Genomic DNA, 27,939 nt, shown 5'->3' with positions numbered 1-27,939 from the left:
AGGCCATGAGTCCAATAAAGACAGGGCTGGTGTTTGGATATGGTTAGGTTAATTCTAAACAGGAACTGTTTCAACTGCCCTAAAGGCCTAACTCCATCAAGTGCTATGAGGTGCTTTTCTGTTTCTGTTTTTTGTTTAAATTCAGTGGGAGTGAAAATGGAGCCATCATTGTCTGTGCAACTTCTTGGCAGCTCAGGATCATGCTTCCAGAAAGAGGGTAGTAGAATGAATGAGTGTTTACTATTGAACTATCCCAGCCTGATGGGGTGAGAAGTTTGTAGAGGTGTTTGACTGTCCTAATTATTAGTCTGGCAGACATTAGCTTAGGCAAGACGTTTAACCCCTCAGGGAGGGTATAATTTTTCACTCTAAATATAAAGTGGAAATAATATTTTTCAGACTACAACACAATGATAGTGTTCCTATGAACTAATGAAGTGAGGAAATAAAGCATTTTGAGGAAGAATCCACTCGCTTCGTCCCAACCTCTTGCCTAAACAAGACTCCCTCCTAGGGCTCCATCTCCCACATGCTGACACCTCCTTGCACCATAATTGACTGATTATCTTTCTATTTCCACAGACCATTAGTTCTGCAAAGGCAGAGATCTGCCCATTTTGTTCTTTGATGTATCTTTTGCTCCTAGCACAGTGCTAGGCACATAATAGATCTGTATTGCTACATTATTTGTTGATGAACCCAGTGACTTGCTTTATCAATATAAAGAATATTGTTGGGCCGGGGATTTAGCTCGGTGGCTCAGTGCCTGCCTCCCAAGCACAAGGTCCTGAGTTTGATCCCTGGTACTGCAAAAGAAAACAAACAACAAAAAACAAACAAACAAACCAAAAACAAAGAATATAAATAATATTGTTATCACTTAAAGTTGTACTTTTGTTTTAGGCCATGGAACAATTTGAAGACCGAGAGGGATGGGAATATGCATCTTTAATTGGCTGGAAATTTCACTGGCAACAGCGTAGTTCTGACACTTTTCGCCGCAGACGCTGGAGAAGAAAAATGGCTCCTTCAGAAACACATGGTGCAGCTGCCATCTTTAAACTTGAAGGTGCCCTTGTAAGTAATCACAAGCCAAAATGTAAATAATGCTGATATAGCAAAGATATATATATTCAATGCAATACTCCCCACTCCATGGAGATCCTTACAACCCCAGTGCTGTAAGATTGTAAATAGGTTAAGCAAAAGTACCCATCCTAGGTGTTCAATAATTCTTGTATAATGAGCAGACCATTAACATATGAATAGATCCAAGAAATACTCCCTCAGAGGCGCCTGTTTCCCCCAGCATTTTTCCAAGTAAGTCTGTTCCAACAACCATGTTTCAGGTATCAACATTCCCGACACAGGTTCCTTGATCAGCTCTTGGAAACTGCAGCTGTTTAACAAACTAGGAGAGCTAAATGTACAGATATGAGAAGGAAAGAAGCAGAAAAAATGGCTCACAAAATTAGAGAAATATTCAGATGGGAACACAATAAAGAAGGTGGAGGTGGGGAAATGTAGGCTGGTAGAAGGAAGAAATAACATGGCAGTGAATGATCTAAAAACATGGCAGTCAAGTGTGGTGACACATGCCTGTAATCCTAACACTCAGAAGGCTGAGGCAGGATGATCACAAGTTCCAGGCCAGCCTGGGCTACATAGTGAGTTCAAGACCAGCCTGAACTACAATAGTGAGACCCTGTCTCAAAAAACCAAACTAAATGAAAAAAACAATATGGCAACCAGTTTTTGTATTTCTACATTTTGACCTGTATTCTTCTGCTGTTCTTTCTTTCTCCTCCCATCCTTTTAATTCTCTTATTTATATCCTATACATTTCCCTTTCTTCTAGCAGCAGGGTTTCATAAACCTGAACTTGAGGTGGAGGATTAGCTTCTACCTCTTCTCTGCTGCTCTAAGTGACTTTGAGGAAGTAACTTACTCATCTTGGGATACCAGGCCTTACTCATCTTGAAAAGTGGGGTGATTGGGAGACAGAATCTCTCTTAAAAGCCACTGTTCCATTTTCTGTGATTCTTACCTCTCAGCTTGTTTATTCTGGGGCTATGTTTGGGCCCACTGTAGGGTGCAGACACCACCGAGGATGGGGATGAGAAGAGCATGGAGATCCAGAAGCACAGCGCCACCACTGTGTTTGGGGCCAACACTCCCATCGTCTCTTGTAGCTTTGACAGTGAGTTTGAATGTGTCTTTGTGAATTTAACTTCTATGACTTTTACTTCAAGGAAACTCTTCCAATCCCCAAATATGATAAAAATCTCATGTGAACATGACTTTCAATTTCATAATTTGATAAAGAAGATTTTATAAATACAATTTTTAAAACTGTACCATATTTGGGTTAAAAGATGATCAAGTCATTGATTTTAATATAATCTGTTTAATATGTACTCATTCTATCTAGTATATTCCCAAAACTGTTATTTTCATTAGGGGGGAAAGGCTCAAAGTTTAAATAAATGTTAGATTCAATGATAGCCTTCAGGAATTTCAGAATAAGGCAGATCTACACAACAACAACAATAATAATAATAATAGCAAATGCTTACATAGATCTCAGCACATGTCAGGCATACTCATTTAATCCTCGTAACAACCTTTTAAGGTAAGTGCTATCATTGATCCCATTTTACAGATGAGGGATCAAGGTGAAAAACATTAAACAACTGGGCCAGGGATTTAGCTCAGTGGCACCATGCTTGCCTCACAAGCACAAGGTCCTAATTTCAATCCCCAGTACTGAAAAAAACAAAAAAAACAAAAAAACAAAAAAAAAACCATTAAATAACTTTCTTCAATGTCTAAAAGTTTGTAAATACAAAAGACAAGATTTGAAAGCAAGCAGTCAGGGTTCCCAGAGTCTGTGTGTTCGGTCACTATGCTCTGCCATCTCTCAAACTATATGTTCATGTGTGTGAAAGAGGGGTGTGTGTGCACATTAATATAATAATAAAGAAGCAGTATGAAGATTTTGAAATATCAAAGAAATGCTTAGCAGATAACTGTATCCCAGATTTGGCAGTATAGATTGCCCTATTTCTATAACTGCTGGTGACCCAGTCTCATTTTAAAGTTCTGTATGACAAATAGTACCCTAAATCCATATATTTTACAATGGGAATAATGTTCTCCTGATTGTCACACTTTGCACTGGTCTTACTATAGGATTTTTTAAAAAATCAGTATTCCCCCCTTATCTGTGGAGGATATGTTCTAGACCTTTAGTCAACTACTGAAATTGAAGATTATATATATATACATATATATATATATATACCTATATATACTATTTTTTTGTTTATATATGCATACCTATGTTAAAGTTTAATTTATAAGCTAGATGCAGTAAGAAACTGATAACAGTAATAATAATATAGAACAATTACAATAATGTATTAAATGTCATAAAATTGTCAGTACCACTATTTTTGGACTTTGGAACCATTATTAAGCAAAATAAGAATTGCCTTAATACAAGCACTGAAATACTGATACCACAACAGTCTATGTGTTAACTGAGTAGCTATGAAGCAACTAATCAGTGGATAGCATATATAGCATGGATACACTGGACAAAGGGATGAGTCACATCCCAGGGGGATTGTCCAAGATTTCTTCATGCTTCTTAGAATGATAAGCAACTTAAAACTGGTAAATTGTTTGTTTCTGGAATTTTCCACTTAATATTTGCAGATAGCAATTGAACAATAAGCAACTGAATCTGTGGAAGGTAAGACCATAGGTAATGGGAGACTACCTTTAAGTTGTATTTTACAAGAAATAAACTACTTTGGGAGGATATAGCATTACTATTACAGTGGTACCTCAGTTCACGAACTTAATTTGTTCTACAATTTTGGAAAAAATGGCAGTGGTCTTGTTTGTTACACAATGCAGAGTTTGCAAACAAAAATAAAATTTTGTCAAACACTTCTGTGTGCAAACCAAATTGTTTCCACAAAAGTGTTTGTGAACTGAGGTACAACTGTACATAGATTATCTGTTGTGAGGAATTAGGTCCATGTGATCTATTTATCTGGGGCATATATTATTTCCAAATAGTCCAGAAAAATATCAGAATACCTTATTATATTTCTTGTGTGTAACCTCCATCTTGTTCTTTTCAGGAGTCTACATCTACCATCTGCGCTGTTATATCTATCAAGCCAGAAACCTCATGGCTCTAGACAAGGATAGCTTTTCAGGTAAAGGGAAAAAAATCCTCATGCTGCACACTATTAGATAGCTCGACTCTCTTTTCCATCAAGGGGATGCTTTCTTGTCATTTCTAACAACAAAATCCTTTTTTATGTTGAGACTAGTTTGTATACTTGAAGTAAACTGCTTAGCTGTTAGCTAAAGAATTACTGAATGCTTCAAGCACTGCTACTGGGTGCTAAAATACATAGAAGATACATGGCCCTTTAATAATCATTAGTTAAATAATAGGAAGTGCCAAAAAGAGCAATTTGTGATTTCTATTTCTATGTGATTTTGTTTTTATCCCTGGGTCCTTGGGTTGATTGATATATTATTATCTTTTACATTTTTTGTAGCTCTCTCAAGGTAAGAAAAAGATCACAAGTTCACGGATCTGCCTATAGCACTGGGCTCTGAGCAGCTTGAAGTATGCTTTTCCCTCCTCTGCTGCCTGATCCCTCATTCTCAACTCCATAAAACCATGAGGCTTTATTATCCTTCACACTGATTCCCGGATGGTTTTGTTGTCTTTGGAGTGGTTCTAAGAAGGTCATTGGCAGGGAAGGGGAAAGGCTGAGGGAGACCTGCCTCACTGGGATTTGCATTTTTGCACGTGGAAACGCAGAAAATTCAGGGGCCATCCTGAGGTGTCCGGGGATATTCCACTTTTGGCCTTGATGACCAGCAGAACTTCTCTGGACCTTCTATGGAAACAGCTCTTAAAGCATTTTCCTGGCACTTCAGGGTACTCGTGCCAATTCTGAAGTGTGTCCCAAGCACTAATATTAACGAGAATTTTTGAATAGTTGCCTTTTCTTACAAATTATACCAGATTCAGGGTTATCTCTCTCTATAATACACATCGCCAAAATGTTTTTGGAGACATTTTCAAATATCCTCCACCAGAGGGCACTCCGCCACTGAAAGTCAAAGTTCTTTCAAAATTCTTGACTAAAGTTTAATAATACTCTAAGCATATCTCTTGCATCTTGAGATAAAAGAAATCATCAGGGATAAGCAAAGAATAGAAACTATTGCTTTTATATCATAGCTACCTGAAATGTTAAAAAATAAGCGCTACCTTTGCATGTACAAGAGCTTCAGGATAGACATTAGTTTATGTATGTATGGATGGATGGATGTATATATGTATGTATTCATTTATTTATTTACTGCGATGGGGGTTGCCAATGATGGTCTCAAACTTCTGTAGCTGAGACTACAAGCGCACATCACCATGCCTTAAACATTGGCTTATTGCTCAAATAGGGCAGCCCCCTAACAGCTGAAAAAAGATTTGGGGGTGATTATTTAGCATGAAGAAAAATGTAGATTACTTCTTAGTATATAAGATTTCTTTCACTCTGTTCTCTAGTACTTGGAAAGTTTTCTTCTATCACAAATTGTAAACACTGGGAGTATCTGAGCCTTTCTTGTTTACTACTCTTGAGACCTGACACTTAATAAATACTTATGGAATAAATAGTTGACCAGTGACAGTAGAAACAGTGATGAGTAGCATTTATCAATTACACCGTATATGATAGGCTTGTCCTAAACAGTTTATATTCTTTGTATTCATCTCATTTTCTTGACAGTAGGAAGTAGATAATACTTTCATCACTTGGAGGAGGGAACCAAAGTGAAAGAAGATTAAATACTTTCCCATATGGTCATGCAGTGGAGTTGTGGGTTGAAAACAAATGTGTCTGATTGCAGAGCACACTCTTAGTCTTGAGTATGACAGATTGTGCGTCCAATTAGCTTTGATGAGAACACACTCTAGAGAGGGAATCCTCTGTGCACATCAAGGCCTCTCTTCAGCTGCTCCTGAATCGCCTTGTCACCTGCCCCTTCCACATGCTGCTCTTCAGGAACCTGATCTCCAGGTGGATGGGGAGAGTCCATGATCATTGTATCCAGAAGAAAGGCATTCAGTTGAAATGAAGGGTCCTGGGGAGCTAGACTTCCATCATAGCTCCACTATTATTCTCTTTTTTATCCACAGATCCGTATGCTCATGTCTCTTTCCTCCATCGAAGTAAAACCACTGAGATCATCCACTCAACCCTGAATCCCACATGGGACCAAACGATTATATTTGATGAAGTTGAAATCTATGGGGAACCTCAAACAGTTCTACAGAACCCACCCAAAGTTATCATAGAACTTTTTGACAATGACCAAGTGGTATGTAGTTTGGAATTTCTAAGATAACTTGGGGGATAATAAAGTTTCAAAGGGATGTTTGGGAATTTGAGAATTGTTTGTTTCTCTAGGGGAAAGATGAGTTTTTAGGACGAAGCATTTGCCCCCCTCTGGTGAAACTAAACTCAGAAATGGACATCACACCCAAACTTCTCTGGCACCCTGTCATGAATGGAGATAAGGCCTGTGGGGACGTACTTGTGACTGCTGAGCTCATTCTGAGGGACAAGGTACATTACTGCATTCTCATTCATATATTCTTTCAACTAGTTAAAAATTTGTTAATAATTCTAGGCACCCTTCACTTGAAAAGAGAGGCATTGACATTCTGTTTGTTCGACAGGATGGATCCAACCTTCCCATTCTTCCTTCTCAGAGGGCACCAAACCTTTACATGGTCCCCCAGGGAATCAGGCCAGTGGTTCAGCTCACTGCTATTGAGGTATGCTGATCTCTGTGTTTTATTTGATTAAGTCAAATAGATGTGGCCACAGAACAGGAACCTTTCTTAAAGGGAGTGGCATTCTGCTGTATATTTTCTTGCTAGCTCTAACTTCCTCTAGAATCTGTCCCAAAATTTGAAATATGCATGAAAATAGAAGGCTTGTGGAAGCAATGAACAGAGGTTAATACAACATCACTAGAGGAATCTAAAATCTTCATTTACTGGGAACCAGCAGATTTCTGAGTTTTTCCAGTCACCTGGAGAACTGAGAGAGAGAAGATGACCTAGAAGAAAGTGTATATGTGTGCATGTGCGTTTGTGTGTGTATGTGCATGTGCATGCATGCAGGCATGCAGAGAGGGGCCTGACAGGGAGCCAGAGGTACGACAGAAAGGGAGGGATGGACAAGGATGGCACAGGAGACAGCACAGATGCAGGCTGATGAAGTAAACCTGGTGGCAAGATGGATAGAATCTGGCCTACTTTCAAGGCTTCTCCTTGCAGCTGTTGCTCCAAGATTTCTGTTCTCCAACTGTCTTGCTAGGAGTTCTGAAAGACTTTGGCAGGTAGCTATCATTTTTGAATACTTGCACGTCAGACACTGCAGTAAGTTTATCCTTGATCTTCAGAGTAACCCTGTGATAGATAACACCATCAGTCCTGTTTGTAGATAAGACAAGGAAAGGTTAACTAATTTGTCAGTGCTAACCTGGTTGATACATGGCACAGACAGTATTTGATTTCTACACTCTTAGAAGATCTCCTTCTTCAGTGGCTCAGACAGAAAGAAGGGACCAAAACCACTTTCTCTGCATGACCTACAGGATTCTAGGATAACATTCACCAGTATTTTAAGCAAATCTGCACCAATCAGTCTTAAAGACTTTGCCAATGATTAAGATAGGATTTTTCCTTTTGAATAGTATTTTTAATATGTTGTGTTTCCTTCCCTTTCTTTAACTAATTTTCCAGATTCTAGCGTGGGGCTTAAGAAATATGAAAAACTACCAGATGGCTTCTATCACATCCCCCAGTCTTGTTGTGGAGTGTGGAGGGGAAAGGGTAGAATCGGTGGTGATCAAAAACCTTAAGAAGACACCTAACTTTCCAAGTTCTGTTCTCTTCATGAAAGTGGTACAGTATCTAGACTCTGTAATAGTCCGTGTGTGTTGAGTAGCTGAATTTCATTTGAACTATGAATAACCTACACATAGAGAGAAATTATTTCTAAAATCTCACAAACAGAGAAACTTTGCCTGATATTTGGCTTGTCAATGGCTTTCCCTCTTAGATTCTTACACTGTAGTGATGGTTTCTTAAAGCTTCGAACACCTCCAGTTACAGAAGTATCAGTGAACAATACTTATTTATTTCTCTAGTAAACTTTCCATCACTTCAGCTACTATTAAAAGCCCTCGGTCAGCCTGCTGAGGGCAGAATCTTAATCACTAGTCATGCCCCTACTGAAGCACTTGGGCCAGAGCCCACCAGATAGGGACTGGTTGGGAAAGGGGCAGAGGTGGAGGAAGCCACAGAGGGTGGTGAGTCATGGCCCTAACAGCCCACAACTGTGCCCTTGCAACAGTGGCATCCTTGTTCCACTGAAGTAACCTCCAATTATTAGATTGTGAAGCATCAGATAGGGTTCAGAGTCCTCCATCACAGACCCCATAATACTCGGAGCAAGAAGTCAGCCAGTCTTTCTATTGTTAAAGCAATTACATTCTTAACTTTTACAAAATAAAAAAAAAATTTACTTTGCTATATGAAAGAGATAAAATAAGGCATTCTCTTTCCCCAACCATCACTTTTCTATCCTTGGTGTCTTCAACACACCACTCTTAAAAGCTAGGACCATGTGATTTAACCTCACATTTTACAGATGAGGAAATTGAGACTCAGAGAGGGGAAAGGACTTGTTAACATCCCAGTGAGTGGTAGGCTCCCCCTTCTACCCAGCAGTGACCATGTCCCAGTTCTGGCCGCAGGTATCTCAGTGCCAGGTGCAAGCATACTCTACATTTCATCTTTAACCCTGCAAGGTGCACATTTTCACCCTTCTTACACTCACTTTGGAGGAAACAAAGAGGTTAACTAATGTATACAAGTGAGTGACCAGAGTCTGGGCTCGGATCCCTCCAACTCCAAAGACCCCATTCTTCCTCCATAGTGCTGAAGATGGCGAGCTTTATGGGTGCTGAGAGCCAGAATCCCAGAATCCCTAACTGGTTGCCCCTGGGCCACTTTACTCATCCTTGTCCACTTCCCAACCTTCCTCTACTTCTAGTGTGGAACCTCGCTTTGGTCTGCAGAGCTGAGGAAGGCCACTGAGCAAACCCTAGCTTCTATTTTTTGTGCAGAGCCAGAGATAACAAATTTCGTTGAACCACAAGCAGGCTCCCATTCCAGCCTATGATTCTCCAGGAAGGCAGTGCTATCAAGCGTCCCAAATTACAGGAGCAGTGAAGGAAAAATGAGTATTCTATCCTAGTACTGAACTTCTATGGCTAAAAGACTCCTAGGCACAGTTCTTTTTCTTAGAGATTTTATTTTATTTTGACTATTTCTAAATTCTGCTCAGGACTTGGCTAGTAGATTATCAAAGTTCTGGGCTTGTTAGTCTTATACAAGACTAACTCTCAGTAAGCGGAGTGTGGGAAGGAAATACAGGTCCATGGTAAACGATACTTATTCCACATCATGGCACCTATACTTACAGAGCACTTATTGTGGGCCAGGTACTATTCTAAGTACTTCACCAATGTTACACAACTCTACTATTATTGATAAAGAGAGGGCTTAGAAAAGTTTCTTCATGTCACGAAGTTCATGGTGACAGATCCAGAGTTTGATCTGTAGCAGCCTGCCTGAGATCTAATGATTTTAGCACTCAGTTACTGGACTACTTACTATGAGCTCCCTGGGCAAAAAGACTCTGAGTTGGTCCCTTGGAGGAAATTATCAGCAAAGCTGTCCTTGCCTGGTCTTGTAAAGAGAAATGACACCCCTCTTTGTGGCCCCCAGTTCTTGCCTAAGGAGGAACTGTACATGCCTCCACTGGTGATCAAGGTCATTGACCACAGGCAATTTGGACGGAAGCCAGTTGTTGGCCAGTGCACCATTGACCGCCTGGACCGCTTTCGCTGTGACCCTTATGCAGGCAAGGAGGACATTGTGCCACAGTTAAAAGGTAAAATGCAAGTCTATAAATAACATTTTTGAGTTTTTCATGCATGCTTTGATATCTTGTTTAAGTACTCATTGTCTAGATTCTGCAGAGGAAGACCATACCAACTTGATTTACAGTGGGTTAAGTAACTTTCCCGAGGAAATATAGCTAATAAGTGGTAGAGCTCAGGCTGGAATCCTGCATGAGTTGGGTGTGGGAGAGCAATGTTCAACCAATTTCAGTCTGAAATGTCCTGCTCCTGGATGAATATATCATTTGAGGAAATGTCAAGAGCTTCATGAACTTTCCTATTTGCCTTTTAAGAAGCAGCAGGAACCACCCCCTCCATGAGCTTTGAAAAAATAGATTTTTATTTCAAATTACTTTCCATCTGTAGTCCTACCTCATTAATACATGACAACAATGTTGTGATGTAATTTAAAAGATAGCTCATGTTATCTACACAGGAAAAGCTTACAAACAATTAATTATGTAAATGATAGAGCAGGAGCATAACACTTTACATTTCCATAATAAATAATAGTGAATGATACAGTATTTTTTCTATTACCTACTTAGTAGTTTCTTATTTTTAGCTTATTGTGCCTGCCATTGTGTTAGGGGATGAGGGCTCAGTCACTTTAGTGCACAAGATCCCAGGACTCCTGGCTTCATAAGATTAGACCATAATGCCCTATTCTGATAGCTTCAAGACTGAGACAGATATCTCCTATTTGAGCAGCTGTGCCATGACCCAGTTCTATTTAAACTTCTGTAAAATTTGATCTTGATTTTACAGCACTTCTGAAACTCAGCTGTCTTGGGGTTCTAAACAACTTACAGGATGCTTCCCTCATTCAGAGAAGAGGAAAACACCTAGTCACATTTGAGAAAAACCCTACATGTGTTTATCAAAGAATATTACATACAGTGCTTGCTTCGGCAGCACGTATACTAAAAAATATTACATACTAAACATTTTGTGCTGAACTGATGGTGCCCAAAATAGTAGTTTTTATGACAGCAAGAATGATTGTAACTGCAGGAATTATTTTACTTTATATGGAGAAGAAATGAGGGAAAACAGAGTGGATGGTTGCATATTTTGGGTCTGGAGTTGCAGTGACCCATTCAGCTCTTGTTCTCACAGTGTATGGAGAAGGACAAGACACAAGCCCTAGTTTTATGCACAATTCCTGAGATATTTCTATTTTACTCGAAATGAGTACAGATTATTTTCCCTATTACTTTCACAAGAGAAATTTTTCTGGTCCAAACATGTGAAACCATTAGGAAGCTACAAATTCTGGTCTCAGAACGGCTTCTGTGGACTTGTTTGCCTCTGTTGGTCAGGGATACCTTGGGCCCAAGGCAGAGGCCTCATGATTAGTGATGCTATGTTATTAAGGTGGAGAATGTGCAAGACTTCAGAGAGCCTCAGAAGAGGAAAATTCTAGTATTTTCTTAAAACCATTGATAGAGTAAAAGCTGAAGATCGAATCTTGTTGGCCTAATGCTGGAAACACAGAATACCACCCCTTGTGCCATCTTTGTTTACATAAGGACAGTAAAGGAAATCGAACAGAAATGGAAAACAGAAATATCAAGAAGAATTCGCATGCAGTTGTGCTCATCCATTCCTGCCCATCTGGCTGTCATGTTCTGTATTGCTGCAGTTCTCTGTAATTTCATGCAAACTTATCTTGGAAGTGTAGCGATTGCTTATAGGTCTGCTAATAGGATATAAAACTACCTACCTTAGCAATTGGTATATCATAGATGCTCAAGAAATGTTATCAATCTACTCTGTATCCTTGGCATCCCCTAAACATTTCTCTGACATTTATTGAGCATCTGCTGTTCTCTGGGCTCTAGTGTGATGGTTAAAACACAAACTTTGTGGTCAAACCATGGTATGTTACTTATTTCCTTTCATCTACTACTAATTGTTTAAACTGAAGCAAATGACTTGCTTTCTCTTAGCTTCAGTTTGTTTGTTGTGAAATCTTTAAAATGGGGATAATAGGACATATTTTAAAAGATTATTGAGGGGGTTAAATGATATCATGTAAGTAAAGTGCTTAGCCCAATGCTTGGCTGGCACATAGTAGGTAACTTTTAAAAAGTATCTCCTCTTCCCTCATGATATCTCATATGCATCCCCCCAAAAAACTATCAATTGCTTGGACAAGTTAAACAGAAATTTCTTTTGGCTTGGCAGTTTATTCTGTCTGGGTTCCAGCCTCTTGGTGCATGTCTGACTGCCTGTTGCCTTCTCCATCAAAAGGGAGCTGTACCTGTCATCCTACCCCCAGCCCAGGTTGAGCCTTTGGCAACTCCTTCAGCTGAACCAAACCTGATGAGCTCAGGAGGGGCTGTTTCGTAGCCCCTACCCTAACCCCAAAATCATGAGTCAGAAATACCTGGGGAATTATACATAAACTAGGGCTTGGGCCTTCTTCTTCCCCATATGCTGTGAGAACAAGACCTGCAGCTTCAGACCCAAAATGTGCAGCCATCTACTGTTTGCCATCACTTTTCCCTCTTATCCTCCCTTTCTCCTATCTCCCACTCACTTCCCATTTCTCCTCTTTATTTCTTCATTTTCTTTTTCCTAAGAACAAACCCTGAGAGAAGGAGATTCCTTTAGTTGTCGGTTTCTCAGCCTCATCCTCACTCCTGCATCCTGTAAAGACATGTATTGACACGATTCACTTTTTTTTTTTTTTTTTTTGGTACCGGGGATCGAACTTGGGACCTTGCTCTTGCAAGGCAAGCGCCAGAACCACTGAGCTCAATCCCTGGCCCTACACAATTCACTTTTAATACCTGCTATGTATAGGCACTGTATTAATTGTCCAAAACAAAATGAAAATGAGCCATGTAGTTTCCTATAAAATATCTATAACCATATTATATTTTGGGAAAAAGGATAAGTTATTTTCTACATTCAGGTGTCGTCCTTTTCATTCAGAAAGGGTCATCCAGGTATGAACTTTACCATCTATCCTGTGGCTGCTCAACTTGAATTTGGAGTACACTCTCCATACTGTATTTTCCTAAGTATCTCAGATTATGAAATTCTTTGCCTTGCAGCCTCCCTTATGTCTGCGCCCCCCTGCCGGGATGTTGTTATTGAAATAGAAGACACCAAACCATTACTGGCTTCTAAGGTAAGCTTCAGAACTGATCACCAGACACCATCAGTTTTATCTTCCAGACGTCTAAGCACTTATTTGGTAAATTCTATTAAAAAACCTTTCAATGCTATTAAAATAATAAACATCAAATCAGTTTATTGAAGACCGAAACAAGAATCTGAATTTTGCACTCATTAATATTTATAATGAGGCTGTATATTCTAGAGTCCCTCAGCCCTACCTAATTAATCATCCAAAATTCTTAAAGTATTATCTATACCCAAGGCCTATCTCCACCTACCCAAGACACCAAGAAAGAACTAGACAGCAGTGTATTTTCATACACATCCCCATAAGTGATTGTGTGTGCGTAGGTCTGAGAGCCACTGGTGTGGACAGTCCAAGTTATATTATTTGACAGGAAGAGAAGTTTCAGGAGTAAATTGATGGCATTGCAACTTCAGAACAGAGATGCAGGAGGCATGCCAGGTTTTTCCCTACAGGAAGCAGAAATGTCATGATTTTTAATGACCCTATTTGTCACTATATGGGACATCCCAGGATTTTATTTTTGCTTTGGTTTTGAAGTGAAGAAATAAATAGAAATATTCAGGACCCTATTTTAGAACCATTCAAGCCACTTCTACAAGAAGCAAAGGGGCACAGGGCAAGGAGGGCTCAACCCAGAAAAAGGAAAACACCAAATATTGGCCTGTTTCTTTTGGCATTCATGATAAACTTTCACAGCATGTTTTAACGTGCAAACTGGCCAAAAAAATGCACATGATTGTATTTTAATATGTTAGGTCCAAAACCAGTGCCTTTAAAAAAATCCATTTCCTTCCCAACTGCATTAAACTCACTAACAACTGGACCATGTTAAATGTGGGCTTTGCAGCCAGCAGTGTGCAGCAATGAGTTTGATTCTACTACCTGGAAATTCTATATGGTCACAAATGACAATATGAAATTCTCCATCCCATATGGTAAAATGACTATTTCCACTTTTAAACAACCCCATTTAGTCTCAATAAGACAGCAGCAGCCTTGGGAGAAGATAAGTATGATATATTTAAGATTCTTTATGTAGATTTTCACTACTCAAGAAAAAGGCAGTGTAAGATCCTGCTCAATAATCTGCCTCCAGCTTTACCATCTGCCATTGTCAATCAATTCTTATTACATGCCTTCTGTGTACTCAATAGCCCTAAATTCTGTTGAGGAATAAGGAGAAAAATAAGCCAATAAACTGTGCCATTATTTTCACTCATTTCTTAACAGTAGTTAATTGATGATGAGGCTACTGCAGTGACACCTTCTTAAAAAAGTCATTTTGCATCATTGACTTTAACCTTGAAGCCTAGCAGGTTTGGGAATGGTAGTGTCAGTTATTCTCACTGCACTATAATTGACTTAAATCAGTTTTTTCTCACACCTAACTGAAGCACACAATGTAAATAAGAAGCCTGATTGGAATTACTTCTAAAAACCTGACTCTACCTGTCCATCATGGTGAACATGACATAGCTCTGCAAATGAGAAATGTTAAGCTTTGGAAAAGCCAATGACAAGCTTGCTTATCTCCTGAATTACATATACTGTATATGTAATGTGCGTATATTACCACTAACTCAGTTCAGGCCTTGTTCCTGAGTAAACTGAGGAAATGGGTCAAAACTAACTATACTGTTGCTGGGGGCTGATGGCTGTGTCTTTAGGTGACAACATCATGCTTCAGAAACTCATGGTGCTACCCTGTGATATCCATGGGCTCTTAACAAATGAGCTCAGCACTACCATGAGAAAAATGAGAAATAAGTATCTGGGACAAATTGATCAAGTGCTAACCGGATAACACAGGCATTCTGACATGGCCATTTCAACAACTACCTTCCAATTCCAGTGCTTAAGCAGTATGTCAACAGCACTCAGCAAAATGGTTTCTCCAAGGACAGTGCATGTATGTATGATAAGAAAATGCATGAAGCTGCCTGGGACTGGGGTACCTTAGTCTAAAGTCTTAAATGAATTCTTCTTTCAGATCCTTTCTACTAATAGATTTTGGAGTGAATGGTGATTTTTAAACAAATAGGATTGTTTTAAACCTAAGGGAAGAATCTTCTGTCCATTTAACACTTTGACTTCCATTATGAGTTCATTATTAGATATAAAAAAGCAAGTCACATGAGTTGCTTCAATTTCTTTTTCTCACAAAATAATGAACAAATGAATTCTCTCCTACTAACCCTAAATTTTAAAATCAGCAACTTGTCTTAATAATGCTTCTAAAAGCACTAAATGTTCTTTACTTGGAAGTAGTTTTGTATAGCTGAAAATAGATGTGACCAAACAGACTGTGAGTTTTGCATGTGAATTCAGAAACTACTGAGAATGTGAAAGTACTTTTGATTTTTAAAAAATTCCTCTCTCCAAAATCTCACTTCAGCTATGATGATTTAGGCCTCAATCTTTCTCTGAAATGAATGGAATGGGAAGAATTGATACACCTATCTGTCTCTCTGCCTCTGTTGGCAATTCTGTTGTGCTGAATGAAAGCCAGTCTGAAATACTAAGGAGCACCTACAGCAGCAAGGTGGCCCTCTCATGCAGCAGCTCTTTGAGGTATCCTTAGTGAGCAGATGTTCTCTCTTCACCTTGGAGTGAACTTGAACTTAGGGTTTCGAAAAGGAGATCTGAGAGTTTCCTCAAATCACTCCAAAGTGAGTTTGACTAATGTCCCAACAGGTACCAAGAGAAAATTCAAGCGCTAACATTCTAGCTGTCCCTTCTCTCACCTCTTGGAGGTGCCCTGAGATGGACCAACTTTACTAGGGAAAAATTCAGAAAGAAGGATTTGGCCAATGAGAAACTTGACATCCTCATAGTAGAACAATTCAGTGTTACAACATAGGCGAGGGGAAGACTAGGTACCTACATGATAATAGTGCATGACAGGAGAGTTTTTGAAGGGCTGAGATTTAGGTAAAGCTGGAGATACAGTTTAGGTGAAAGGTTTCAGGAAGGAAGATGGGCAGCTCCACATACACCCTCCCGAGTGACCACTGTGTTAGCAACCATGAGATTATCTGACCCACTGACAACACACTACATGGGTGACTGCCTCTAAGCCTTTCATTTGAGTACTGTGGGTAACTCTTTTACATATTTTCAGAGAATAAATAAGTTGTGTTCAGTGATGAGATCATCTTGACATAAATTAAATATTTCATGAAAATATTAATAATATAAAATATACATGAAAAAATAATCTCTCCTTTCTTTTTCCTTAAATCTTCCTGGGGTCTTACTCTTATATCTGTATGACCTATCGTGTGGTTTGCCCTCTTCCTGATCACACATGTGCACGTGCAGCTGACAGAAAAGGTAAGTTTTATACATACTGCATTTAAGAGTCATATATTTCTTGCCTACAAGTGATATGTAAATAAATATTTTTCTAAATCTAGGGGAGAGATGCTGATCTATCAAAGGGAAGTAATTCTTTGTAACTGTGTGTAACCCACACACAGTATGATGTGTGTATGTATGATATATATATGTATGATAATATATATGTACATATAAACATTTACCTGTGTGTGAGCTTACTTATGTACTTACATATATGCATAAGTGAGTATATATACACATCCAAATGAGAAATAATACTTTTTTATTCCTTGCTTCTCACACTAAGATTGAGTAGAGAGCTCAATTGCAGGTGATATTTGTACTTTTGGCAACATCACTGTTTCCAAGGCAAATTAAAATCAGTAGTAACAAGATCAGATGAAGATCTATTTTTAGAAATCTGAATGGGAGGATTTCTGTAATTTGAAAATGTCGCCTAATTGACTTTTATATTGTGCCTTCGACCCGTCCAAGAACTTCTCTTGTAAACTAGAGGCTCTCAACCCTGGCTACACATTATACTCACCTGAGGAATTTATGAGAATATACTGGATACCCAGCTCCCAGCCCAGACTGACTGAGTCAGAATCTGCAAGGATAAGCTAAAGCCATTGGTCCAGTGGTGGCAAATCTATGGCACGTGTGCCTCAGAGGGCTCTTTGTATCATTGAAAGCCCTAAAAAGTTCACCATAACTGGCTAGACAAACCATCACACCTCCCTATACTTGTTTTGCATTTTAACTTTTCCCATGCCTTTTCTCTTAATAATCTTATTGAATTTCCAGATCAACTCCCTGAGGTGGATGGAGGTAGGTTTTATTATCCCTTTCAGTGGATGAAGAAATTGATGCTCAGAGATGCTGACCAACTTGGCCAAGCCAGTGTGGCTTTTAACATAAGAATATGACTTATAACATAAAGCTAGAATTTGAATTAAAACCAGTTTTTCAACTTCTAGCTTAGTAAGCTTTGTATTATAATATACTATTGGCTAAAAGGGCTAAGGAATTGAGATAGTGGAAAACATATTGGAGGTTTTATTTTAATTAATTTGTATATGTAAATTTTACTTTTTTAACCCTGTTGAGTTTATATTTACATTCAACTCAATAGGATAAAAAAGTAAAAACCAGAAAAATTAATAGATTGTGTATACAATGTAAGAGAATCATCTGGTATAACTGTGAACATTAAAACCAAACACATTTCACTGGCAGGTAATGGTCATTTCTCCTCTAGCTTCCGAGCAGAAAACCTATGAATGTTTAGTCCATGGTGTATGTAAACAAAGACACATAATTTCACTTATAGCAAGGACAGAAGTACCTGTGTTTCTTACCTATTACATAGAAGATTTGCTGTGTAAATTGGAAATCCAGTTCAACAGTAAAAATTGTTTTCATTTTGATATGTCTGTAGGAAGAAGAAGTTGTGGACTGGTGGAGTAAATTTTATGCTTCATCAGGGGAACATGAAAAATGTGGACAATATATTCAGAAAGGCTATTCCAAACTCAAGGTATCTGGACCTATGCTGTTATGGGTTGGGGAATCAACATTTATTAAAACTGGCCCCAGGCTGAGCTAAGAAGACTAAAATACCCCCAGTTAGAGAGGGGCCAGGTGTACCTCCGGTCTCCTGGAAAGCCCTCTTCCAACAGGGTTGGCTTTGGAAAGATTCCAGGACTTAAGACAGCTGTTGAGTTATGGTTGTATGACTGCCACTTTGGGACATGGTGGCATCTGACAGAGGGTTTGTGAGTGGGTTAGCACCACACTAATTAAGCCAACAATTATCCAGTTTGACTCAGGAAGACCTGAAGTTATGATATTCTTTGCAGAACAATAGATATCAATATGCTTCCTTCTATTGACTGAAAGTGATGGGATTTGCTAGCTGAAAAGTTGACTCCATCGCATGTATGCAGTTTAAAATCTTAACCATGGGCACAATGTGTCCAGCAAAAAAACTAGCTCTTGAGCTAGGCAGGTCTGGTTCCTCTGATCATTCTGTTAATGTCCCGAGTTTTCCAATTCTTCAACTTTTCAATATCTAATGTACTCAAGGAGAAGCAAATACTATAATAGACAGAGGAATGTATAGGAGAAAAAAATTTTATTGAAAAAATATCTAGTCATTCAAATAATTTTCCTCCTCAAAGCAGAAAAACCTACATCCTTGCATGCCATGACATAATATCTTACTTTAGCTTAAGAAACACCAGCATTCAAAGAATCACTGATTAAGAAAAAATTATTGAACTAGACTGGGCGATCCATCTCACACTTTATCCTCTCTCCCTTTCTTCATCCATTTATCCCCTCCTTTTTTTCTTTTCTTCGTCTCTTCCCTTCTCTTCCCTCCCTTCTTCTCTGCCCTTCCATTATCTCCTCCTCACTCCTCTTTCCTCCTCCCCTCTCCTCTATTTTTACGGAGGTTTCTTATATGTCATAAAATAAGTTTTAATCATTGTACCCACCTGTATAAGCCATCACCCAAACAAGACAAAGAACATTTCCCACAGAAATTTCCTCTGTGCCCCTTTTCAGCCAATTCTCCATAACCCTCACCCTTCCCAGAGGCAACTGATCTGATTTTCTTTTCTTTAGTACTGGGGACTGAATCCAGGAAGTACTAAACTACATCCCCAGCTTTATTCATTCATTCATTCATTCATTCATTCATTCATTTATATTTTGAGACAGAGTCTCTCCAAACTGCCTAGGCTGCTGGAATTTGCAAACCTGCCCCAACTGGGATTACAGGTGTATACCTCCCTGCCTGACCTAATTTCTAACATCATAGATTGGTCTTGCCTGTTTGGATTTTTTTCTCCATATAAATGTACTCACACAGTATTCTGTGTGGGTTTGGCTTCTTCAGTCCCATGCTGTATTTTTGAAACTCATCATGTTGTGTGTCACTGGTTTTCCCTTTTTATTACTGGGTAATATTTCATTCTATGAGTATGCCACAATTTGTTTATCTGTTCTCCTAATGATGAAACTTATATGGACATTCTTGTACCACAGGGACATATTTTCATTTATTTTCAGTAAGCACCTAGGAATGCAATTTATGGAAACTAGCATAGATGGATATTTAACTCCATAAGAAATTGCCAGGCTTTTTCCAAAGTGTTTGTAGCATTCTGCAGTCCCACCAGCACTATGTGAGTTCCAAGTGCTCAATCTATGCATTTAGTATTGTCAGTCCTTTTGATTTTGGACCCTACCTGTATTTTAATAAGAAATTAAGAACTTGTTGATGGTTTCTAGATATATTATTGTGAACTAGAGGATGTTGCTGACTTTGAGGGCCTGACAGACTTCTCAGATACCTTCAAATTGTACCGAGGAAAATCAGAGGAGAACGAAGATCCATCTGTGGTAGGAGAGTTTAAGGTGAGTAAAATATGTGTGGTCAGCCTGCTTAAAAGCCACCTTTATTTCCTTTATGGACCTAGGATAAAGGACAACTCACATCTGGTTCAGAGCCATGTCCTCCAACCTCTGAAAGAAATGGAAGCTGCCAATAAGCACAATGGCAGTAAGGAGCCAGATCACTCAGCGATTCTCACTGTATCTTTCTCCCTGCTTAGGTCATCCAGGCTTGAATCCTATACATTCAAATCTTTCCAAGACTGAGTTCCTTCTCCATGTTCCACTGTCCCCAAGGCTTTCAGCAGGATCATTGTGACAACTTCCTCGTCTATTGTCCTTGGCCCTTTTCCTCCCAGCCAGTCCAACCCCTGTTTAAACAAATCTGATCCTGAGTCTTGATGGCTTAGAGACATCACTTGGGTTTCCACAGGATCAAGTCTCAACTCGTTCCACTAACAGAGCTGACCTTTCCCAAGCAGCATGTCCTCCCAGTCCTCCCTGCCACCCCTCCTTCGCATGCCCCACCCTCCTGCCCAGAACCTCTCCCAAGCCCCAAACACACCTTGTCCTCTCACAGCTCAGAGCCTTGGGACAGGCTCTTCTTCCTTCCCTGGAAGCCCTTCCTTCCCTCTTCCTGGTCTGACAAAGTCCTACTCATGCTTTAAGTGCCAGCTCAAATGTCACACTTTTTGTCAAGAGTTCTCTGATTGCTTCAGGCAGGGTGACTCACTCCTGCTCAGGGCTCCCAAAGGTCTGGGTTCGAAGCATGGTGAAAGCACCTTTCACTTTGCCTTGGCGTTTATGGCTGCCCCTCCTTCCAACCACAGTTGGCAAAGCCAGGGCAGATACACTGCCTTTTCCTAATCCTTTGCCAATCACAGACATGGCTGATGGATCAGGGAATTATATCCTATACACCATCTTGAATCCTTCTCATTGCAGCCTCCCACCATGCAATTAAAGAAAGTATGAGAGTCCAGCTAATTAATACTCCTGTGCCACACTGAATTCCTTTAGTTTGGGATCCCAGGCACATAGTAGGTGTTTACCTCATGATACTTCCTTGAATGCAGATGGCCAGAACTAAGGCTCCCATGTTTTGATTCCAACTGCAGTGCTTCCCCTGTGCCCAGATATGAAACTATTACCATATCATAAACCATATCATCTCTCCAGCAGGCTAGCTGGTGCATTCATTCAAAGCACACTTCTCCTGCCTCTGCCAGATGCACAGCCTTGTGTTAAACCCTGGTGAGGGGGTGATGACCAAGACCTAATGTCCTGTCTCAGGAGGGTCCCAGTCTAGGGGAGGATATAGACAGTAGACAGCCCATTTCGATGTGGAGGCCAGTGGTGCAACAGGGTGCATGCAGGTTTGGAGGGAGGCAAGTAAGAGACACAGCCACCCCCTAGGTGGCCAGGGAGGTGTGCTGGAAGAGGTGACACCTTTCAGCTGAAGACTGAATGAAGACCTCCTGGGAGTGGGCTGGGGTGTAGCAGGGTGATGCTGGAGAAGGAAAATCACCTTCAGTCCTTCATTGGCTTTATTCTGCTCTCCAAAGCATGTAGAGCATGTCACCTCTTCTTGCTACCACCTCCCTCACACTGACCAGAGTCACCTCCATCTCCTGCCCAGCTAGTGCCTGGTTTTCCTGCTCTGTGATGACCTTCCTTTCCCCTTGTGATCTCTTAAGTAATTAATTTACTATAATTTCACTATCCCTACTGCAAACTTGCAAAGGTAAATGTAGTTATTTCTTTCACAAAAGGCAGCCCTCCACGGGCCAATCCCATGACCCCATGGCTGTGCCTGGGGCCCTGGGTGAAGAAGGCACTGCTTGGAACCCTGTGAGTCATCTGTGTGTCTTCTCTTAGGGTTCTTTTCGAATCTACCCCTTGTTGGATGACCCCAGCATGCCAGCCCCTCCCAGGCAGTTTCGGGAATTACCTGACAGCGTCCCACAGGAATGCACGGTTAGGATTTACATTGTTCGAGGCTTAGAGCTCCAGCCCCAGGACAACAATGGCCTGGTAAGAGTTTGGGTGTGGGGCCTTCTCCTGTAGCAAGATAATTACAGTCCTCAGCCACAATAATTGTCACATTCTTTCTTTCTGGGCGTCTGTTATCTCACTGGGGGAAAGATACTCTATCAAAGCAATGTATTTAGGAGGACTGTCCCCATGGGGATTTACCCAAGAGCTTGCAGGGGCTTAAGACCTCTGGTTCATCCTTCTCATTTTACAGATGTGACCAGGGACACGATTTGCTCCAGTCACAGGCCCAGCGTAAGCAGAGCCAGGACTGCCCCCTGCCCTGCCTCCTCACCCACACATCTGCTTTGAAGGCACCTGGCTGCCTGCCACCAAAAGGGGAATGTTGCTCAGAGCTCATCTTAGGTGCATGGGTGTCACCGCACTGCCTTATCATCAGCTAGGAGTGGGTGTGGAAACAAGCGGGAGTCTATCCCCGAAATTGACTTCAACTTGCACTCTACAGTGACATAACATTTCATCTCACCTGTCTTTTCCTCACAGTGTGACCCTTACATAAAAATAACATTGGGCAAAAAAGTCATTGAAGACCGAGACCACTACATTCCCAACACTCTCAACCCAGTTTTTGGCAGGTAACAAATATTTTTAAACATTTCTTTCATTCATTTTTTTCATGGATTATGTACTAAGGATGTGATATGGGCCCAGCCTTGTTTTAGGACTTGAAAAAAATCATGAATTAGACAAATATTCTAGTCAGAGTAGCAGATAATAAACAGGTAAATGCACAAGTAAAAGGATGCAGAGAAGCAGAAGGTGTGATGCGGAAAATGAGCCATGAGGTGGGCTCCTCTGAAGAAAGAACAGCTCTGAGACCTTGGTGGGAGAGGAACATGGGTGGGGGTGCCCAGACATTCATGGACAGGTGAAGGGACTTAGCTGGGCTGAGACGCTGATTTCACTTCCAGACTCCTATTCAGGTTCTGTTTTCTGTGACACTTTGGTTCCACTATTTTGATCCATAAATATATTATTGACTCTGCTATCCAAACCAAGGAGGGGACAGAAAGTGACAGGGTCATATGTCCTGCTCCCTTTGTCTTCCATTCCCAAAGTTTATTGAAGTAACACCATTGTCTTCATAGCTACAATCTAGGACTTATTTCTGGACTATTACATTTGTCTCATCAGAATCATTTCTCACTGTGTGTGGTGGTGCACACCTGCAATCCCAGTGCTCAAGAGGCTGAGGCAGGAGGATCACTTCAAATTCAAGGCTAACTTGGACTGCATAGTGAGTTCAAGGCTAGCTTGAACTACAGAGTGAGACCCTGTTTCAAAAAATAAAAATAAAAAGAACCATCTCAGGTTATCAAATCTAAATGATTTCTAGGTAGGAGCAGCATCTTTCACCTGTAAAGTGCTGCCACATTTAATAATAGCTGATATGTGCTGAGCACTTACTTTGTGCAGGCACTAGGCCAAGCTATTTTATAAAACTTCTCAAAAATCCCACAATTCTGAGGTGACCTTATTATCCCTGTTTTACAACAACAACAACAACAAAAACTGAGGCTAGAGAACATCTGTGCCTCCAGAGGCAGGGTTGGAGGCCAGGCCATCAGACCCCAGTGTCTGTGCAGCTTCCGCACCACGCTCTGCTGCTGCGATGGTCCAGTGGTCATCCCGTCAAACTCATTTGTGGGTCAGGGCAGGGCTAAGCAGCCCAGCCCCACAGGTGGGGAGGAAGAGCTCCAAGAGCTCTGCCCATGAGCTAGTAAGTGACAGAGCCCACGTGTGGGTAGAAACTCCTGACTCCACGCCCAGCCTTTCCCAACTCCTTTGGTAATACTTCATAATCGTGGCAAAGGCATTTGTGAAAATGGTGTTATTTTTCCAGAACCTTGCTGAGTGGGAGAACACTGTCCCTGACGGCCATGTGGACTACATTTCTTGGTTTATGATCTTATGTATTCACCTGAGCTCCCTCCACTCCCCTCCCCCCATATTTTCAAGCATGTACACACACACACACACACACACACACATGCATATGCACAACTTTATCACTCAGTCTGGCAGACTCAAACATGCTATTCTTTCACCCAGGCTAACAGACATACATACAAGACCACACTCAGACCCCAGGCATAGGCACTCATACACGTGCACACACACATGCACAGACGCACACATGTACACCCTCTGTGTTGCACACTTAAAGGCTGTGCCGGGGCCGGGGAGTGGAAGTAATCCTCTGGCACAGCAGTATGATCATTTTCCTTTTCTTCTGCTGATCCAGCCCCAAGGTCTAGACAGGAAAAGGCATGCAGGGCAGGAAGGAGGGCTCCATGTGAGGGAGACAGGGAAGCAGGGAAAGCCAGCTTTGAAGGGAGAAAGGCGGCCCTGTCTGAATCACCCGTCTCAAGAGGAGCCAAGTGCAAGCTAATTAAGTGCAGGAAAAGTCTTGCTTGGAGCCGCTCTGGAGGGAAGTGATGCCGTCAGGCTCTGCTCAGCCAGTGGCTGTCCAGCAGGTGTGCAGACTTCCTCCCATCCAGCAGGGTGGAGCCAAGGAGGAGCAGCTCTCCAGCCCCTTGAATGGCTCCAGTTCAAGTTCTCTGCCTTAGGAGGTGGCTGTCTTGACATCAGACTCTTGGGGACCCTGGGACAGGAATCCAGGCAGGAGCAACCTTTCCGGTGTGTTTGGCCATTGTTCAGCATATTCTTATCACATCCTGGTATTCTCAAGATTGCAGTCAACAGCGTCAGTGTCTTCCATAAGATATTAATTGATACTGCAAGGGAAAAAAAGTATTGATTAGTCAAACCAAGACACCTGCATTAAAAAAGACAATCAGTGGGGAATTCTCAAGGCCTTTAGTTTGCTCAGAGGTGGTTCTCAAAAGAAGTGGTTCTCAACCTTATGTGATCTCAAACCTTTTCTCAAAAGGACACATATTACCTGTCCCTTGAATCCAGGATTAGAAACGTGATATTATAAGTATGTGTGGGTTCAGTGTTTTTTTGTTTGTTTTTTGAGACAGGATCTTGCTATGTAGTTCAGGCTGGCCTTGAACTCACTATGTAGCCCAGGCTGGCCTTAAACTCACTGCAATCCTCCTGCCTCAGCCTCACTAGTGCTGGAATTACAGGCATGCACCACCAAATCCGGCCTCAGTGCTTCATTTGTGATCAGATTCATGTGCTTTTTCTCATGTGCTTACCTCCCTTCTGCTACCTCAAGATGGTTACTGTAGTCTAGAAAGCCTCTGAGATTTATCTAGCAAACATCCTGTAAGTTTTCCCAGAGTCCCTTTGACACACTCTTCTGCTCAAATGGATTTAACTTGCTTAACTCTTTGGGCAGGAACTAGTCCACATGCTAGAGCACAGCAAGAAAGGGAGGAGCCACAGAGGGAGAGGAGGGCTTTCAGTTTTCCCTTCAACACAGTTTAATAAATACCTACTATGGGGCCAGGAGTTCTGTGGACAGTGCAAATACAAAGCAAAACCTTGCCCACATGGAGCTGACATGTACACTTTAGCACCCCCTGGGACACATTGCTCATCTGCCACACACTTTTAGTTATTTTTCTTCATGTAATACAGATTCTACAGAAAAGTCTTAAGAAAAAACAAAGTTCATGTGCTCCACACTCTATTGGTGAATTCCCTTCATGCCCTTCCCTTGCACTCTTGTGGGTTGGTTCAAAGATGTTCCATGCAATAGGGATCTTAGCTGAGGCTTGGTCAGAGGAAGTTAACATAGTGGGGCATAGATAAGAGGCTGTAAATCAGAGTCCTTGGGCTTCAGTAATCTCCCTGCTGGAGGGGATGCTCCAGTGCCCTGGTTAATAGGCATGTGATAATGATAACATTAATCTTATAATACCTTATTATTTGCTTTATTACTAGGTTTTAATAAATGCACTTTTTTTTTGGTACCAGGGATCGAACTCGAGTCCTTGCACTTATAAGGCAGGCGACATAACCACTGAGCTAAATCCCCAGCTCAATAAATGAACTTTTGCCAAATACTTTCAAACACTTCTTTACTTGATCCTTATAACCATGCAGATGGAGCGTAAACCATATTATATGTGAGAAAACTGAGCACAGAGAGGTTAAGTAAGTGGCCTAGAGTCCCACAGCTAGTAAGCAGCAGAGCTAGGATTTGAACATAGGTTATAAGCCCATGCTTTTCTCATGATCAAGCATATACTGTGGACTCTCAAGTTACGACCAGCCTGACAAACAAACAGCTTGGGTTACAACTAGAATTTTAGTTTCAACTTATGAACAAAGTCTTGAGTTAGGACCTCAATGCCAGCTGCTTGTGGTTCCAGATGGCCTCAGATACAGATTTAACCCTTAAAGAGTTCTGGAAGGAACCTTACAACATCTGTTCTTGTGTGGGGTTAATTGAGAAATTCTGGGCCGGTGTCTCTCTAAGGACTTCCTGTACCCTGGAGAGAGACTTTGAAGGCTGTGTAGAGGAGCCTGAGCCTTCAGTTAACCAACTTCAGTTACAACCAGCCCTTGTTGAAAAAAATGAGTTTGCAAGTCAAGGACCCACTGTATTCTTACTGTTTTATTAATAACATTTACTATTTATCAAGTCTCCTCGCCCACCCTGGTTGTCCTAATCTGTCATTCTCCTCCAATAGCCATAGATGCCTCCTGGATATTCTTTGATGGACCCCTGGGTTTTTGTAAGATGCCTATAAGGGTTGTGAAGATTCTAACCCTACATTTCTTTATTTAGAATGTATGAGCTGACCTGCTACTTACCTCAGGAAAAGGACCTGAAAATTTCTGTCTATGATTATGACGCTTTTACTCGTGATGAAAAAGTAGGAGAAACAATCATTGACCTGGAAAACCGCTTCCTTTCCCGGTTCGGGGCCCATTGTGGCATACCTGAGCAGTACTGTGTGTAAGTCACTTTGTCTAGGAATTTGAAGCCCTGAGTACTAGTGACTGTAACATCTGGGAAGGCTTCGGCTCTCTACCAGCTGTCTCTCCTCACTGTGCTATTGTTCCTTTCCATCAGTTAAGTACTATTTCTAATAACAGGATTCTCTTAGGGAGAATTAGGGTCGCCACACTACAATTCACATAGTTGTCTATACAGAATGGTTGTGGCTACAGAAGTACTGGGTGGCATAGGTGACAGACGTCACTCAGAAAACCAATCCCCCCCACACACTTTGAGCTTGCCGCTAGGTATCAGGGATGAGGGCTGGTGATGTTGGACAGCAGGAATTCCCTGCTGTTTGTAAACAGGTATACCTTCCCCTCAATTAATCAATTTTGTGATACCTGCCTTCCCCTGACTGCTTACCAGTGTCTTTCTATAGCATCTAATGAGCTAGAGTTTGCCATTCTAGGTGATGAATTTGGCCATTATGGCTACCATGATCTCAAACTCCTCAATTTTACAGATGAAAGCTGGAGGCAAAAAATAATAATAAATAAATAAATATGATGGATGGACAGAGCCCAATTAACATGTGAATTTTAGCCTCTGAAATAGATTTCTAGACATTATACTGCAGCAACTAAAAGTATATGAGTGTGTGTGCGCGTATGTGTGTGTGTGTGTGTGTATGTGTCTGTGTGTAAATCCAAGAGATCTGTGGGCCCTGTTGTGACTCTGAAATGTGTAATATTATTCATAGTTCTGGAATAAATACCTGGAGAGATCAACTGAGACCAACACAGCTGCTTCAAAATGTAGCCAGATTCAGAGGCTTCCCACCACCCATCCTCTCTGAAGACGGAAGTAGAATCAGATATGGAGGAAAAGACTACAGTTTGGATGAATTTGGTGAGCACATAGCTGTGGACTGTAAGCAAAGTATAATTACCCATTCCTATTGCTGGGTCTGAGGAGGCAGATGGACAGAGCTGGTACCCTAATGATACCATGAGACACTGCACACATGACTCAAACAAAA

The 27,939-nt window shown here is 41.0% G+C and overlaps 1 protein-coding gene across 4 annotated transcripts in view; it reads left to right on the top strand.

Moving 5' to 3' along the window:
• Positions 1-27,939, top strand: part of Myof (myoferlin) — a 142,020-nt gene that overhangs the window by 96,452 nt on the left and 17,629 nt on the right. For all 4 annotated transcript variants that reach the window (XR_015440363.1, XM_004838518.4, XM_004838519.4 and 1 more), the window contains 16 exons: positions 904-1,077; positions 2,092-2,200; positions 4,155-4,232; positions 6,236-6,417; positions 6,507-6,665; positions 6,779-6,877; positions 7,853-8,014; positions 9,905-10,070; positions 13,146-13,222; positions 16,562-16,573; positions 18,021-18,119; positions 19,880-20,005; positions 21,860-22,015; positions 22,520-22,611; positions 26,745-26,915; positions 27,661-27,809. Coding sequence is in view for 3 of the 4 variants with exons in the window: in XM_004838518.4 (XP_004838575.1) it covers positions 904-1,077; positions 2,092-2,200; positions 4,155-4,232; positions 6,236-6,417; positions 6,507-6,665; positions 6,779-6,877; positions 7,853-8,014; positions 9,905-10,070; positions 13,146-13,222; positions 16,562-16,573; positions 18,021-18,119; positions 19,880-20,005; positions 21,860-22,015; positions 22,520-22,611; positions 26,745-26,915; positions 27,661-27,809 (2,011 nt within the window). In the remaining variant the exon portion in view is untranslated. The remainder of the gene's footprint in view (positions 1-903; positions 1,078-2,091; positions 2,201-4,154; positions 4,233-6,235; positions 6,418-6,506; positions 6,666-6,778; positions 6,878-7,852; positions 8,015-9,904; positions 10,071-13,145; positions 13,223-16,561; positions 16,574-18,020; positions 18,120-19,879; positions 20,006-21,859; positions 22,016-22,519; positions 22,612-26,744; positions 26,916-27,660; positions 27,810-27,939) is intronic.

The sequence above is a fragment of the Heterocephalus glaber genome, unplaced genomic scaffold (genome assembly GCF_053883595.1).
Source record: "Heterocephalus glaber isolate CG9 unplaced genomic scaffold, H.glaber_assembly_v1.0 deba00001497, whole genome shotgun sequence".
NCBI lineage: Eukaryota > Metazoa > Chordata > Mammalia > Rodentia > Bathyergidae > Heterocephalus > Heterocephalus glaber.
Note: the sequence above shows the minus strand (reverse complement) of the source record. Positions and strands in the feature narration are given on the sequence as shown.